General features: G+C 55.6%; 1 protein-coding gene across 2 annotated transcripts in view; it reads left to right on the forward strand.

The window, feature by feature from the left end:
• Positions 1 to 992: 992 nt before the first annotated feature.
• RIF1 (replication timing regulatory factor 1) overlaps positions 993 to 17,643 on the forward strand; it is a 234,742-nt gene continuing 218,091 nt past the window's right edge. For both annotated transcript variants that reach the window (XM_075317188.1, XM_075317189.1), the window contains exons 1-2: positions 993 to 1,137; positions 11,712 to 11,824. In XM_075317188.1, the coding sequence (XP_075173303.1) occupies positions 11,718 to 11,824 (107 nt within the window). In that variant the 5' untranslated portion in view covers positions 993 to 1,137; positions 11,712 to 11,717. The remainder of the gene's footprint in view (positions 1,138 to 11,711; positions 11,825 to 17,643) is intronic.

Raw genomic sequence — 17,643 nt, forward strand, 5'->3', positions numbered from 1 at the left:
GGCTGCCTGCGTGTTTGTGCTGAATGGGTGTGGATGGGGAGTGGATATGGGCGTGACTGTGAAATGGGTGTGGTTAGGGGGCGTGGCCTAAAAATTTGCCGCGGCGCGCTACGCGCGCCGCAAACTTTGTCCCTCTTTTCCTTCTTTAAAAGTTGGGAGGTATGCCAATGTCACTGCCACCGATCCCCGACTCCTCTGGTCCCGGACCACCGTCTGCGACCCAACCTCGGTCTAGCTCCCCAGGAGCTCACTCTCCCCAGCTGCTCTCTCTTTGAGGGCTCTCTCACTGCTCTCCTGCTTCCTCCCTCCCATCAGTCTGCCTGACCCCTAGGTGGGTGGCCCTTTTCCAGCTAGACCAACCCACTGGTGTGTCTGACAGGTCATGATGTGAGGTGTTGATTGGGATTTGTGGTGCTGATGGTACTGACACCGATTTCGTAGGAACCTGGAACCATGGGGGGTAGGCCCTGCACCCTTGGTAAGGATGCAGTACCCTGTGGCACCCTCATGTACTCAGGGGCGCCACATGGCCATGCTGACTTCCCTCTTCCCAGGATACCTCTCAGCAACATACTTCTTGTCTTGTCTTTAAAAAAAAAGGGTAACCTTCTCTCCTTCAGGGCCCGACTGAATAAATTGAGATGTTTGGAACATTTTATATCCATTTTTTTTTTTATCATTTGCACATCAGTAATATGTGTCCATTCTGTGATTGCCAGATTTCCACAACTTTTTAATTTTGTGTTGTAATTTCACTGTTACTAAGCAACACGTCAGTACTATCATCGATCAGTTCTGCATTCTACTAACCAACCTGCCTGGTTTCTTGTGCAACGTCGGAGTGCATCGATCCGCTCTGCTCTCCACTCTGCAGACTCGCGCATGCGCGCCACTCCCGCCAGGTCCTCGATTCGCTCGGCGCGTTGATTACTTGTTGATGTGTAGCATGCTCGATGCGCTCGGCGCTCCACTGCGCCGCCTTCTCTGCATTCTATCCAATCTGGCGCCATTTTAGTCGGCGGGAGCTGAAGGGGGAGGTGTCAGCAGAGCGCGGGTAAATCCGGAGCGCACAGCGGAGGAGCGGCGGCGGCCGTGCGACTGGTCCCGGCAGTGTGAGGCCTCCTCCTCGTCTTACATGTAAGGACGGGTGAGACAGACTTGTGAGGGGCACGGAAGACCCCTCTGCTGTAGTCACGGGGGTCCTGGTCTTATATGGCTCTCTTACGCCACATGTTAGAGCCGGCAGGCCTGCTGAAGAGGTTTTGCAGCAGCATGGGCATGAAGCAGGGGAAGACTTCCTCTGTCCTGGGGGGATGGGTATAACTACAAGTCCCAGCATGCCCAGCTCCTGGGTTCTGTGAGTCCACATGCTAGAGCCAGAGGGTCAGCAGCAGTGAGCGGGACATCCTCTGTCCTGAGGGGTGTGTATGTGGTACTACAAGGCTCAGCATGCCCAGCTCCTGGGTTCTGTGAGTCCACATGCTAGAACCAGGCAAGCTGGCTAAAGAGGTTCTGCAGCAGTGAGCGGGACATCCTCTGTCCTGGGGGGATGAGTGGTACTACAAGGCTCAGCATTTCCAGCTCCTGGGTTCTGAGTCCACATGCTAGAACCAGGCAGGCTGGCTAAAGAGGTTCTGCAGCAGTGAGCGGGACATCCTCTGTCCTGGGGGAATGAGTGGTACTACAAGGCTCAGCATTTCCAGCTCCTGGGTTCTGTGAGTGCACATGCTAGAACCAGGCAGGCTGGCTAAAGAGGTTCTGCAGCAGTGAGCGGGACATCCTCTGTCCTGGGGGGATGAGTGGTACTACAAGGCTCAGCATTTCCAGCTCCTGGGTTCTGTGAGTGCACATGCTAGAACCAGGCAGGCTGGCTAAAGAGGTTCTGCAGCAGTGAGCGGGACATCCTCTGTCCTGGGGGAATGAGTGGTACTAGAAGGCTCAGCGTGCCCAGCTCCTGGATTCTGAGTCCCTGGGCCCACTTTTCACTGTTTTGTTTTTGTTCCTGCCTCCATTTCCAAGAGTTGTGACTTTTGAAAACTACAACCCGGTTTTCTGCCGTCTGGACCGTAGTTTTTGTCAGCACTTTGGGGTCCATATAATTTTGTTGTTTGTTTTTTTTTTTTTTTTTTTTAATTTAAATATAGTGTCCACTATTTGGAATAAATATTCTGCATAATATATTTATATAACACACACACACTATATATCATGAGAACCAAGAAAATATATATTTTTTTTTGGGGGGGGACAATAAGAGCTCTATTCTCTGAACCAACTTAGAAAAAATAAAAAAAAAGAACAAGTTTTCATATATAATTATTTATTTTTCATTTTTAAGACTTCAGGTTCTGGGACAAAATCTCATTTCACCTCCCCCCCTCCCCTCCAGAAGCTTAAATAGGAAAAAATCTAATAATCTAATAAAATATGGAGAATATTTATCCCAAATAGTGGAAAAATATAAAATATTTTTTTTTCCTATTTAAGCTTCTGGAGGGGGGAGGGTGGGGGTGAAATGAGACTTTGTCCCAGAACTTGAAGTCTTAAAAAAGAAAAATAAATAATTTTATATGAAAACTTGTTCTTTTTTTTATTTTTTCCTAAGTAGGCTCCGAGAATAGAGCTCTTATCTATATCTATATTCTTGGTTCTCATGATATATATATTATATATAGAATATAAGCCCGCAAGGGCAGGGCCCTCTTCCCTCTGTACTAGTCTGTCTATTGTAACTTATATATGTATTCTGTATGTAACCCCTTCTCATGTACAGCAGCATGGAATCAATGGTGCGCTATAAATAAATAATACATATCTCTTTATTTCATTTTTTTTTTTTTCTTGCTGTAATATTGCAGTGTACTGTGATTGGTCCGGTCATGGCAGGTCCTGGGGTCTTCTGTGAGCCCTGGCCAATATCCCCGCAGTCATGGTGGTTGTGCCGATGGTGGGATCTGTGGGGACGGCTCAGTCTTCATCCTCCTTGCTGCTGTCACGGATGACAGCTGCATCTTATGTTGGGTGCTGACAGGATTTTGGTTTCCTTTTTTGTTTTACTTGACACCGCTTTTTTGTCATCCTTGCAGCCTTTTGATTTCAGTGTTTTGGTTTTTTTTTGTTTAGCTTTGAGCATTTTCCATCAGGAGACTCCACTTTCTCTCCAGAAGGTTTTCAAACGTTTGGAGAGAAAGTTGATTGTTCATTTGGTCCGAAGACGGGAGCTGTCGCTGATGGGGCTTGTGTGACATCACTGCCCTGTGTGAGCCCCAGGAACACTTAAAGGCCTGCGACACACATCCATGCCGCCGGCACGTGTTTGTCATTTTTTACACGTACCGGCGGCACGGAGACACGTTAAGCAATGCTACCCTATTGTAGCAGGCACACACACGTAAAACCACACGGAACGTGTGTCCGTGTGCGTTTGTACGTGTGCGTTTTTCAAAGCGCTGACATGTCAGTGTTTTCTCCCGCAGCACGGGTGTCACACGGCCCGCACCCGTACCACACGGGTGTAGTGTGGATGCGGTCCCGTGTGACACGCCCCGGAGAAAACACGTGTCAGTGGAAAAAAAACCCCCAACATTTACTCACCTTCTCCTACCCTCCTGTCTCTGCCGCTGCTGTCACTTGCTGCCGACCGCCGCTCATTAATCTCATAGAATATTCACTTCACTGCCTGGCGGCAGCAGCAGCGGGGAGACGGGAGGGCTGGAGACCGAGGATCAGCACCACGGACAGCAGCGCAGACAGCAGGAAGGACCAGGTGAGTGTGTTAATTACCGGTTCTACGTGTGCTATCGCGGATAGCACACGTAGAACACACGTGTCCCGCACGTACCAGAGACACGTACTTACCTGCACGCAACACGCAGGGGAAATACGTGTCTCTCGGCACGTGCGTGATTTTCACGTGAATGTGGCAGAGGCCTAAGGCTGTGTGCCCACGATCAGTGTTTGCAGCATTTTGGATATGTAGCATGTCTTCGCTGCGTCCAAAACGCTGTGTTGCATAGTAGACGGATTTCTAGAAATCCCGTGCCCACTGTGCTTGCTTTTTCCACAGCAAACACTGGCCTGCGGTGCAACTTTCCAAGCCGCAGCAGTCAGTTCTTTGCTGCGGATTCACATGTCATCCGTAGGGAGAACACAAACGAGAGACCGCAGCGCACTGAACCCTGATCATGGGTACAAGTAACTGCGGTCTCCTGCGGAGGAGACTCCCGGCCCTCCAGGTCAGGACCTGCTGCGTCCAGGACGCCGTGAGTCCTGATTGTGGGCACAGACCCTAAGGGCACCTCTTACTGGCGGCGGAAACCTGACTGAATGTCACATTTCGTCAATCTGTCTAAATAATCTCGATGAGCAATATTGTCGAGTAAAAATAAAAATTTAAAAGGAATAAGAAGTGGCCACTAAAAAGAAGCAAATTACGACAGAAAACGGAATGAATTTGGGACTTGGTGTGCACGTACCCTTAGAGGTTACACAGTTGGGATCAGTTCTAGGTCTGATCACAGCGTTTAGGTGGCATTGTGCTGTGTAGAAGTGGGGTCAGCTCGGGGATCTGCTCCATGGTGCAGGGTGCACATCAAACATCTGGAAACCTCAGCAAACTGGACCCCGGCACTTAAGTGGTGCAGGCTCCAGCCCGCCCAGCACCCTCCTTCGCAATTGAGGCTATATGAGATCATGTGACTTTTAAAGAGAACCTGTCATGTAAAATAACACTTTCTTCGGCGCTCCATTGGGAGACCCAGACGATTGGGTGTATAGCACTGCCTCCGGAGGCCACACAAAGCATTACACTAAAAAGTGTAAGGCCCCTCCCCTTCTGGCTATACACCCCCCGTGGGATCACGGGCTGCTCAGTTTTCAAGCTTTGTGCGAAGGAGGTCAGACATCCACGCATAGCTCCACTGTTTAGTCAGCAGCAGCTGCTGACTATATCGGATGGAAGAAAAGAGGGCCCATACTAGGGCCCCCAGCATGCTCCCTTCTCACCCCATTCCTATTGGCGGTGTTTGTTAAGGTTGAGGTACCCATTGTGGGTACGGAGGCTGGAGCCCACATGCTGCTTTCCTTCCCCATCCCCCTGAGGGGCTCTGAGGAAGTGGGATCTTACCGGCCCCCAAGCCCTGAGGCCGGGCTCCATCCACAGACCCGTAGAACCTGCTGGATACGGAGCTGGGTACCGTTCAGGGACAAGGCCCTGCAACATTCAGGTACTCTGTGTCCCCGTATGGACAGGCCGCGCACACTCCAGACTTGCTGGGTGTGCTAGTGCGCCGGGGACAGTAGCGCTGTGCGCTGGGGTTACAGTCACTGCAGTTTCTCTGAGGGACTTTATGTGTTGGGGACTGCCGCGCCGGCCGCCCCTGGAGCGGCGGCGCGGCTGAGACTTGTGGTGCGCCGGGGACTTAGCGCCGACCGTGCTTTTACGACGGCGGCGCTTATAAATCTAGTCCCCGGCTTTTGCGGCCTAGCTCCGCTTCGTTCCCGCCCCCACCCTGTCAATCAGGGCAAGGGAGAGACGCTGTACGATAGTCAGCGCCGAGGGCTGGAGTCTTATTTACATACTCCAGCCCTCTCACTGAGCACAGTGGGGCGCAGGTTTCCCGCACTTTGTCTGCACACGCCCAGGGCCCGCCCCTCTCCACAGGACGCCGGCAGCCATTCCTACATGCAGTCTGGCTGGAGAACGGACACAGGCTCTGGGAGACCCAGACAAGGGATTTCTGGCGACCACACACCCGCGTTAAGCGGGCGGTAAGCAGCACATTAGTGCTGGCCCCACTAGTGCCACAGTGTTATATTGGTGTATTTTTTTCTCTATAATATATATATATATATATATATATATATATATATATATATATATATATATATATATATATTGCACTGTAAGGTCGCTTCTTGGCTGTATACCCTATATTGCTCTGAGGAGACGACAACATGTCATCCGCAAAACGCAAGGGTGCCAAGACACAGGCTGTATACGCTACTTGTGCCGCTTGTGGGGCTGATCTACCGGCAGGTTCCAATGACCCCCATTGTGTGCAATGTTCGGTCCCTGTGCCACTTCGTCAGCCGGAGTCTATGGTGGTAGTGGCCCAGGCAGAGACGCCTGTGAACCCTGTCCCGGTGACGGGGACAGAGTTTGCAGTTTTTGCTGACAAGATGTCTGTCACTATGACAAAAATCCTAGAGACCTTGCAGGCCAGGCCAGTTACTCAGACCATGGACACTGCTGCGTCAATGTTCCCCGGTCCCCCTCAGTTGGAGTTAATCCGTGCTTCAAGGGGGTCCCAGGCATCTCAGGCTGAAGGCTCTGACTCAGATGACAGTCCCAGGCAGCCTAAGCGAGCTCGCTGGGAGAGACCCTCCACGTCATCACGCGGATCAGGGTCTCAGCGAGAAGAGTCTCTGCATGATGAGACAGAGGAGGGTGATCAGGAGTCTAATCCTGAGACCGCTCTCAATCTGGATACTCCTGATGGTGACGCCATGGTAAATGACCTTATAGCGGCCATCAATAGACTGTTGGATATTTCTCCCCCAGCCCCTTCAGCAGAAGAGGCAGCTGCACAGCAGGAGAAGTTCCATTTCAGGTATCCCAAGCGTAAACTGAGTACTTTTCTGGACCACGCTGACTTCAGAGAATCAGTCCAGAAACACCATGCTTATCCAGACAAGCGTTTCTCCAAACGTCTTAAGGATACACGTTATCCCTTTCCCCCTGACGTGGTCAAACGCTGGACCCAGTGTCCAAAGGTGGATCCCCCAATCTCCAGGCTTGCGGCTAGATCCATAGTTGCAGTGGAGGATGGGGCTTCACTTAAAGATGCCAATGACAGACAGATGGACCTTTGGTTGAAATCTGTCTATGAAGCTATCGGCGCGTCGTTTGCTCCAGCATTCGCGGCCGTGTGGGCACTCCAAGCTATTTCAGCTGGTCTGGCACAGGTGGACTCTATCATACGTCCAGCAGTGCCGCAAGTGGCGTCCTTAACTACGCAAATGTCTGCGTTTGCGACCTATGCTATCAACGCTGTCCTGGACTCTACGAGCCGTACCTCAATGGCGTCTGCCAACTCGGTGGTTTTGCGCAGAGCCTTGTGGTTAAAAGAATGGAAAGCGGATTCTGCTTCCAAAAAATGTTTAACCAGCTTGCCACTATCTGTAGACAGACTGTTTGGTGAGCAATTGGCTGAAATCATTAAACAGTCCAAGGGTAAAGACTCCTCCTTACCCCAGCCCAGATCAAGCAAACCTCAACAAAGGAGGTGGCAGTCGAGGTTTCGGTCCTTTCGAGGCTCCGGCAAGGCCAATTCTCCTCGTCCAAAGGGACTCAGAAGGAGCAAAGGGGCTCAGATTCCTGGCGGGCTCACTCACGCCCCAAGAAAGCAACCGGAGGAACCGCTTCCAAGGCGGCTGCCTCATGACTTTCGGCCTCCTCCCTCCGCATCCTCGGTCGGTGGCAGGCTCTCCCGCTTTTGCGACATTTGGCTGCCACAGGTCAAGGACCGGTGGGTAACAGACATTTTGTCTCACGGGTACAGGATAGAGTTCAGTTCTCGTCCTCCGCCTCGGTTCTTCAGAACTTCCCACATCCCGACCGAGCAGATGCTCTTCTGCAGGCGGTGGGCTCACTAAGAGCAGAAGGAGTGGTGATCCCTGTTCCTCTTCAGGAACAAGGGCAAGGTTTTTACTCCAATCTCTTCGTGGTTCCAAAAAAGGACGGCTCGTTCCGTCCTGTTCTGGACCTAAAGCTGCTCAACAAGCATGTGAACGCCAGGCGGTTCCGGATGGAATCCCTCCGCTCCGTCATTGCCTCAATGTCTCAAGGAGATTTCCTTGCATCAATAGACATCAAAGATGCTTATCTCCACGTGCCGATTGCTACAGAGCACCAACGTTTTCTACGTTTTGTGATAAGAGACGAACATCTCCAGTTCGTAGCTCTGCCATTTGGTCTGGCGACAGCCCCACGGGTTTTCACCAAGGTCATGGCGGCAGTGGTAGCAGTCTTGCACTCCCAGGGACACTCGGTGATCCCTTACTTGGACGATCTACTTGTCAAAGCACCCTCTCAAGAGGCATGCCAACACAGCCTGAATGTTGCGCTGGAGACTCTCCAGACTTTCGGGTGGATCATCAACTTTTCAAAGTCAAATCTGTCACCGACTCAATCACTAACGTATCTTGGCATGGAGTTTCATACTCTCTCAGCGATAGTGAAGCTTCCGCTGGACAAGCAGCGGTCACTACAGACAGGGGTACAGTCTCTCCTTCATGGTCAGTCGCACTCCTTAAGGCGCCTCATGCACTTCCTAGGGAAGATGGTGGCAGCAATGGAGGCAGTCCCGTTTGCACAGTTTCATCTGCGCCCACTTCAATGGGACATTCTCCGCCAATGGGACGGGAAGTCAACTTCCCTGGACAGGACAGTCTCCCTTTCCCAGACGGCCAAGGACTCTCTGCAATGGTGGCTTCTTCCCACCTCATTATCACAGGGAAGATCATTCCTACCCCCATCCTGGGCAGTGGTCACGACAGACGCGAGTCTGTCAGGGTGGGGAGCAGTTTTTCTCCACCACAGGGCTCAAGGGGACGTGGACTCAGCAGGAGTCCACCCTTCAGATCAATGTTCTGGAAATCAGGGCAGTGTATCTTGCCTTACTAGCCTTCCAGCAGTGGCTGGAAGGAAAGCAGATCCGAATTCAGTCGGACAACTCCACAGCGGTGGCATACATCAACCACCAAGGAGGGACACGCAGTCGGCAAGCCTTCCAGGAAGTCCGGCGGATTCTGTTGTGGGTGGAGGACAGAGCATCCACCATATCAGCGGTTCACATCCCGGGCGTAGAAAACTGGGAAGCAGACTTCCTCAGTCGCCAGGGTATGGACGCAGGGGAATGGTCCCTTCACCCGGACGTGTTTCAGGAAATCTGTCGCCGCTGGGGGGTGCCGGACGTCGACCTAATGGCGTCGCGGCACAACAACAAGGTCCCGACGTTCATGGCGCGGTCTCGCGATCACAGAGCTCTGGCGGCAGACGCCTTAGTGCAAGATTGGTCGCAGTTCCGGCTCCCTTATGTGTTCCCACCTCTGGCACTCTTGCCCAGAGTGCTACGCAAGATCAGATCCGATTGCAGCCCGCGTCATACTCGTCGCCCCAGACTGGCCGAGGAGGTCGTGGTACCCGGATCTGTGGCATCTCACGGTCGGCCAACCGTGGACACTACCAGACCGACCAGACTTACTGTCCCAAGGGCCGTTTTTCCATCGGAATTCTGCGGCCCTGAACCTGACTGTGTGGCCATTGAGTCCTGGATCCTAGCGTCTTCAGGATTATCCCAAGGAGTCGTTGCCACCATGAGACAGGCTAGGAAGTCCACTTCTGCTAAGATCTACCACAGAACGTGGAGGATTTTCTTATCCTGGTGCTCTGCACAAGGAGTATCCCCCTGGCCATTCGCGTTACCTACTTTTCTTTCCTTCCTGCAATCTGGGTTGGAAAAGGGCTTATCGCTCGGCTCCCTTAAAGGGCAAGTCTCGGCACTATCCGTGTTTTTTCAGAAGCGTCTAGCACGACTTTCTCAGGTGCGCACGTTCCTGCAGGGGGTTTGTCATATCGTCCCTCCGTACAGGCGGCCGTTAGATCCATGGGATCTAAACAGGGTGCTAGTTGCTCTCCAGAAGCCGCCCTTCGAGCCTCTGAGGGATGTTTCACTTTCTCGTCTCTCACAGAAAGTGGCCTTTCTAGTGGCGGTCACGTCTCTTCGGAGAGTGTCTGAGCTAGCAGCGCTGTCATCCAAGGCTCCCTTCCTGGTGTTCCACCAGGACAAGGTAGTGCTGCGCCCCATTCAGGAGTTTCTCCCTAAGGTGGTATCCTCTTTTCATCTTAATCAGGATATCTCCTTGCCTTCCTTTTGTCCTCATCCAGTTCTTCGGTATGAAAAGGATTTACATTTGTTAGATCTGGTGAGAGAACTCAGAATCTACATTTCCCGCACGGCGCCCCTGCGCCGCTCGGATGCACTCTTTGTCCTTGTCGCTGGGAAGCGCAAAGTGTCGCAGGCTTCCAAAGCCACCCTGGCTCGATGGATCAAAGAACCAATTCTTGAAGCCTACCGTTCTGCTGGGCTTCCGGTTCCATCAGGGCTGAAGGCCCACTCTACCAGAGCCGTGGGTGCGTCCTGGGCATTACGACACCAGGCTACGGCTCAACAGGTGTGCCAGGCAGCTACCTGGTCGAGTCTGCACACTTTCACCAAACATTATCAGGTGCATACCTATGCTTCGGCGGACGCCAGCCTAGGTAGAAGAGTCCTGCAGGCGGCAGTTACCTCCCCGTAGGGGAAGGCTGTCTTTGCAGCTCTAACATGAGGTATTTCTTTACCCACCCAGGGACTGCTTTTGGACGTCCCAATCGTCTGGGTCTCCCAATGGAGCGCCGAAGAAGGGAATTTTGTTACTTACCGTAAATTCCTTTTCTTCTAGCTCCTATTGGGAGACCCAGCACCCGCCCTGTTGTCCTTCGGGATTGTTGTTTTTTTTCGGGTACACATGTTGTTCATGTTGAACGGTTTTCAGTTCTCCGATGTTACTTCGGAGTGAATTTGTTTAAACCAGTTATTGGCTTTCCTCCTTCTTGCTTTAGCACTAAAACTGAGCAGCCCGTGATCCCACGGGCGGGTGTATAGCCAGAAGGGGAGGGGCCTTACACTTTTTAGTGTAATGCTTTGTGTGGCCTCCGGAGGCAGTGCTATACACCCAATCGTCTGGGTCTCCCAATAGGAGCTAGAAGAAAAGGAATTTACGGTAAGTAACAAAATTCCCTTCTTTAACCAGCAGATATGAGGTTAGTAGCGTTCTGACACTGCCCTACTGCCAGGAGGAAATTAACTTTATTCCTCACAGCAGCAATTTGGCTTTGAGTTAAGGGGCCTGCACGGGTTTAGTCACCAGCCTGTGTATAGGGAGCGACCGCTGTAACTGCGCCCCGGCACTGACAGCCGCTCAGTATTAGAGATGGAAGCGGAACTCTCTGCTTGCGGAGAATGTTCATTTTCTCCCTGCAGCTGAGCTTTTTCCACCACCTTACTTTTTGGCATTCATGGCTCACTTTTCTTTTTGCTCTGACGCCACAAGGTTTCAGTGTAAATCCTAGCTTTCCGTGGTTCAGCCGCCATCAGTAAACTGGCAGGTTCCCTTTTAATGCTTGGAAATATCCCTTTGTAGAAGTCAGTACAGCGATGTGCTCACCTCGATCTTGAGAAGGGAGCCACATGCACTTTTCTCCTTTGCTATAGGAGTTCCAAAAACTGAGTTCCCTTGCATGGCAATGTTTGTTACTCTCATATGAGTGACTGAAGAGCGCTGCCACCTCTATTCCTGACCCCATCCTTGCTGATGTGGGTACAAAGGCTGGGACCTGCAGATATTGGACATTTGTGGCAGATCCTGTCCTAAATGTGAACAGTGCTGCATCCATCCAGTCCCTGAGCACAGATCACTGTATGTCCTCCATGTGGCTGTGAAAGTACATGGACGTCCATGCCATCATTGACCAGCGTCTGCGATCAGATGATGGTGCACGACTCATCGTCAAAGCTGATGCTCTTTGGGGTGAACTTAAATATGTTCCTATTGTTTTTTTGCTTTTTTTCTTCTATTTGCTTCTTAATCTGTGTTTTAACTTTCAGGAAAAAATGTCTGCCGCTTTAGATGAGTCGCAGTTGCTGCCTTTATTAGAAACTCTGGAGGACGCCTCCACCTCGCACACGGAGAAGACAGACGCCTACCTCTCCATCGCCAAGTGAGTGGCTGGAGTTTGTTAAACGGAAATATTGTAGCCTCTATAGCCAGCTGCAGATATACGCTATATTGTACATTGGACTATGTCAGGAATACCGGATTTGGCATTTATCATCCACACACAAAGGCGTTTTCCTAGGACTGTCATGTGTTTGTGGCAAATAGCTGTAGAAACATTGATCTATTGCACTGTTAGTAAAGGTGGTTATGTGATGCTCATTCCCCATTTTTTTTTTTTTTTTGGGTGACATGCCTGAGCACTCGTGTATCCACCTCATTATTTATTTTCTCTCTTGCTGGAACACTTCCCACTTATATTCCATCACTACTGACGTCATGCACAGTATATTAGTTGCATGTGATCAGTGAGGCACTTCAAATAGTGGGTGGATTGCTACGCTGGAAAATATAGGAGGTTAAAACTAGTGATGAGCGGGCACTACCATGCTCGGGTGCTCAGTACTCGTAACTAATGATGAGCGAGCACTACCATGCTCTGGTGCTCAGTACTCGTAACTAGTGATGAGCGGGCACTACCATGCTCGGGTGCTCAGTACTCGTAACTAGTGATGAGCGACCACTACCATGCTCGGGTGCTCAGTACTAGTGATGAGCGACCACTACCATGCTCAGGTGCTCAGTACTCGTATTTAGGGATGAGTGAGCACTACCATGCTCGGGTGCTCAGTACTCGTAACTAGTAATGAGCGGGCACTACCATGCTCGGGTGCTCAGTACTCGTAACTAGTAATGAGCGGGCACTACCATGCTCAGGTGCTCAGTACTCGTAACTAGTAATGAGCGGGCACTACCATGCTCAGGTGCTCAGTACTAGTAACTAGTAATGAGCGGGCACTACCATGCTCGGGTGCTCAGTACTCGTAACTAGTGATGAGCGGGCACTACCATGCTCGGGTGCTCAGTACTCGTAACTAGTGATGAGCGGGCACTACCATGCTCGGGTGCTCAGTACTCGTAACTAGTGATGAGCGGGCACTACCATGCTCGGGTGCTCTGTACTCGTAACTAGTGATGAGCGGGCACTACCATGCTCGGGTGCTCTGTACTCGTAACTAGTGATGAGCGGGGCACTACCATGCTCGGGTGCTCAGTACTCGTAACTAGTGATGAGTGACTGCTACCATGCTCTCGGTACTTGTAGCTAGTAATGAGTTAGAACGACACATGTTCGTAACAAGCTGTCGGATGGCATGAGTCTAGCACCCTAGTATAATGGAAGTCAGTGGGGAACTTGAGCATTTCTCCAGGAAACTGCTTGAGTTCACCATTGACTTCCATTATACTTGGATGCGCCCATCTGAGCACCCAGCAGCTTGTCACAAGTCTGGTAGTGCTCGCTCATCACTAGTTTTAACTACTGGTCTACCAAGCCAGAGCTGCCTAGGAACCACAATCTGCACTAAGAAACAGACTTAGAAACTGATCCAAAAGTGGTTCATTTATCTGTATTTCGATATAAAAATCTTTAGACTATGAAAGTAGAAAACTTTAAAGCGCACCAATCACCAGGATTTTCTTAGAGGAACCTCACCACAGGTCCTTCAAAAAAGTGAATCGTTTGTATAATACTTGCCTTAGAGGGAGGAACAGGCAGGAGGGGGGCGGGAATCCATATGAATACCCACCCAGAGATTATCTGCTCAGATGCAACTGTCACTCAAGAAGCTGCTGAATTTATAAACTTTCTTGGGTTTGAAAATCTATACATCTGAGCTGACCACTAAAGGCATGTATAGAATCAGCCTGATAGTGCCAGAATAGCACTGGCTTTAGCTTAGGCTAGTTTCACACTTGCGTTGGACGGGATCCGTAGCATTGCGTTGTGTGACGCATGCAACGGATGCGTTGCATATAGTGGCACAACGCAATGCTACGGATTGTACAAAATAACGGAAAGCTTTTTTTTTTTTTTTCTTTTCTTCTTACAGTTTACCGGCAGCCGACCATTGTGAACGATCAGCTGATCGCTCTTAATAGCCGGCGGCCGAGCGCTCAGCTGGGCGCCCTGACATGCCGGCGGCCGAGCGCTCAGCTGGGCGCCCTGACATGCCGGCGGCCGAGCGCTCAGCTGGGCGCCCTGACATGCCGGCGGCCGAGCGCCCAGCTGGGCGCCCAGACATGCCGGCGGATCAGCCGAGCGCCCAGCTGGGCGCCCAGACATGCCGGCGGATCAGCCGAGCGCCCAGCTGGGCGCCCAGACATGCCGGCGGATCAGCCGAGCGCCCAGCTGGGCGCCCAGACATGCCGGCGGATCAGCCGAGCGCCCAGCTGGGCGCCCAGACATGCCGGCGGATCAGCCGAGCGCCCAGCTGGGCGCCCAGACATGCCGGCGGATCAGCCGAGCGCCCAGCTGGGCGCCCAGACATGCCGGCGGATCAGCCGGGCGCCCAGACATGCCGGCGGATCAGCCGAGCGCCCAGACATGCCGGCGGATCAGCCGAGCGCCCAGACATGCCGGCGGATCAGCCGAGCGCCCAGACATGCCGGCGGATCAGCCGAGCGCCCAGACATGCCGGCGGATCAGCCGAGCGCCCAGACATGCCGGCGGATCAGCCGAGCGCCCAGACATGCCGGCGGATCAGCCGAGCGCCCAGACATGCCGGCGGATCAGCCGAGCGCCCAGACATGCCGGCGGATCAGCCGAGCGCCCAGACATGCCGGCGGATCAGCCGAGCGCCCAGACATGCCGGCGGATCAGCCGAGCGCCCAGACATGCCGGCGGATCAGCCGAGCGCCCAGACATGCCGGCGGATCAGCCGAGCGCCCAGACATGCCGGCGGATCAGCCGAGCGCCCAGACATGCCGGCGGATCAGCCGAGCGCCCAGACATGCCGGCGGATCAGCCGAGCGCCCAGACATGCCGGCGGATCAGCCGAGCGCCCAGACATGCCGGCGGATCAGCCGAGCGCCCAGACATGCCGGCGGATCAGCCGAGCGCCCAGACATGCCGGCGGATCAGCCGAGCGCCCAGACATGCCGGCGGATCAGCCGAGCGCCCAGACATGCCGGCGGATCAGCCGAGCGCCCAGACATGCCGGCGGATCAGCCGAGCGCCCAGACATGCCGGCGGATCAGCCGAGCGCCCAGACATGCCGGCGGATCAGCCGAGCGCCCAGACATGCCGGCGGATCAGCCGAGCGCCCAGACATGCCGGCGGATCAGCCGAGCGCCCAGACATGCCGGCGGATCAGCCGAGCGCCCAGACATGCCGGCGGATCAGCCGAGCGCCCAGACATGCCGGCGGATCAGCCGAGCGCCCAGACATGCCGGCGGATCAGCCGAGCGCCCAGACATGCCGGCGGATCAGCCGAGCGCCCAGACATGCCGGCGGATCAGCCGAGCGCCCAGACATGCCGGCGGATCAGCCGAGCGCCCAGACATGCCGGCGGATCAGCCGAGCGCCCAGACATGCCGGCGGATCAGCCGAGCGCCCAGACATGCCGGCGGATCAGCCGAGCGCCCAGACATGCCGGCGGATCAGCCGAGCGCCCAGACATGCCGGCGGATCAGCCGAGCGCCCAGACATGCCGGCGGATCAGCCGAGCGCCCAGACATGCCGGCGGATCAGCCGAGCGCCCAGACATGCCGGCGGATCAGCCGAGCGCCCAGACATGCCGGCGGATCAGCCGAGCGCCCAGACATGCCGGCGGATCAGCCGAGCGCCCAGACATGCCGGCGGATCAGCCGAGCGCCCAGACATGCCGGCGGATCAGCCGAGCGCCCAGACATGCCGGCGGATCAGCCGAGCGCCCAGACATGCCGGCGGATCAGCCGAGCGCCCAGACATGCCGGCGGATCAGCCGAGCGCCCAGACATGCCGGCGGATCAGCCGAGCGCCCAGACATGCCGGCGGATCAGCCGAGCGCCCAGACATGCCGGCGGATCAGCCGAGCGCCCAGACATGCCGGCGGATCAGCCGAGCGCCCAGACATGCCGGCGGATCAGCCGAGCGCCCAGACATGCCGGCGGATCAGCCGAGCGCCCAGACATGCCGGCGGATCAGCCGAGCGCCCAGACATGCCGGCGGATCAGCCGAGCGCCCAGACATGCCGGCGGATCAGCCGAGCGCCCAGACATGCCGGCGGATCAGCCGAGCGCCCAGACATGCCGGCGGATCAGCCGAGCGCCCAGACATGCCGGCGGATCAGCCGAGCGCCCAGACATGCCGGCGGATCAGCCGAGCGCCCAGACATGCCGGCGGATCAGCCGAGCGCCCAGACATGCCGGCGGATCAGCCGAGCGCCCAGACATGCCGGCGGATCAGCCGAGCGCCCAGACATGCCGGCGGATCAGCCGAGCGCCCAGACATGCCGGCGGATCAGCCGAGCGCCCAGACATGCCGGCGGATCAGCCGAGCGCCCAGACATGCCGGCGGATCAGCCGAGCGCCCAGACATGCCGGCGGATCAGCCGAGCGCCCAGACATGCCGGCGGATCAGCCGAGCGCCCAGACATGCCGGCGGATCAGCCGAGCGCCCAGACATGCCGGCGGATCAGCCGAGCGCCCAGACATGCCGGCGGATCAGCCGAGCGCCCAGACATGCCGGCGGATCAGCCGAGCGCCCAGACATGCCGGCGGATCAGCCGAGCGCCCAGACATGCCGGCGGATCAGCCGAGCGCCCAGACATGCCGGCGGATCAGCCGAGCGCCCAGACATGCCGGCGGATCAGCCGAGCGCCCAGACATGCCGGCGGATCAGCCGAGCGCCCAGACATGCCGGCGGATCAGCCGAGCGCCCAGACATGCCGGCGGATCAGCCGAGCGCCCAGACATGCCGGCGGATCAGCCGAGCGCCCAGACATGCCGGCGGATCAGCCGAGCGCCCAGACATGCCGGCGGATCAGCCGAGCGCCCAGACATGCCGGCGGATCAGCCGAGCGCCCAGACATGCCGGCGGATCAGCCGAGCGCCCAGACATGCCGGCGGATCAGCCGAGCGCCCAGACATGCCGGCGGATCAGCCGAGCGCCCAGACATGCCGGCGGATCAGCCGAGCGCCCAGACATGCCGGCGGATCAGCCGAGCGCCCAGACATGCCGGCGGATCAGCCGAGCGCCCAGACATGCCGGCGGATCAGCCGAGCGCCCAGACATGCCGGCGGATCAGCCGAGCGCCCAGACATGCCGGCGGATCAGCCGAGCGCCCAGACATGCCGGCGGATCAGCCGAGCGCCCAGACATGCCGGCGGATCAGCCGAGCGCCCAGACATGCCGGCGGATCAGCCGAGCGCCCAGACATGCCGGCGGATCAGCCGAGCGCCCAGACATGCCGGCGGATCAGCCGAGCGCCCAGACATGCCGGCGGATCAGCCGAGCGCCCAGACATGCCGGCGGATCAGCCGAGCGCCCAGACATGCCGGCGGATCAGCCGAGCGCCCAGACATGCCGGCGGATCAGCCGAGCGCCCAGACATGCCGGCGGATCAGCCGAGCGCCCAGACATGCCGGCGGATCAGCCGAGCGCCCAGACATGCCGGCGGATCAGCCGAGCGCCCAGACATGCCGGCGGATCAGCCGAGCGCCCAGACATGCCGGCGGATCAGCCGAGCGCCCAGACATGCCGGCGGATCAGCCGAGCGCCCAGACATGCCGGCGGATCAGCCGAGCGCCCAGACATGCCGGCGGATCAGCCGAGCGCCCAGACATGCCGGCGGATCAGCCGAGCGCCCAGACATGCCGGCGGATCAGCCGAGCGCCCAGACATGCCGGCGGATCAGCCGAGCGCCCAGACATGCCGGCGGATCAGCCGAGCGCCCAGACATGCCGGCGGATCAGCCGAGCGCCCAGACATGCCGGCGGATC

The sequence above is a fragment of the Anomaloglossus baeobatrachus genome, chromosome 7 (assembly GCF_048569485.1).
Source record: "Anomaloglossus baeobatrachus isolate aAnoBae1 chromosome 7, aAnoBae1.hap1, whole genome shotgun sequence".
In the NCBI taxonomy this organism is placed as follows: domain Eukaryota; kingdom Metazoa; phylum Chordata; class Amphibia; order Anura; family Aromobatidae; genus Anomaloglossus; species Anomaloglossus baeobatrachus.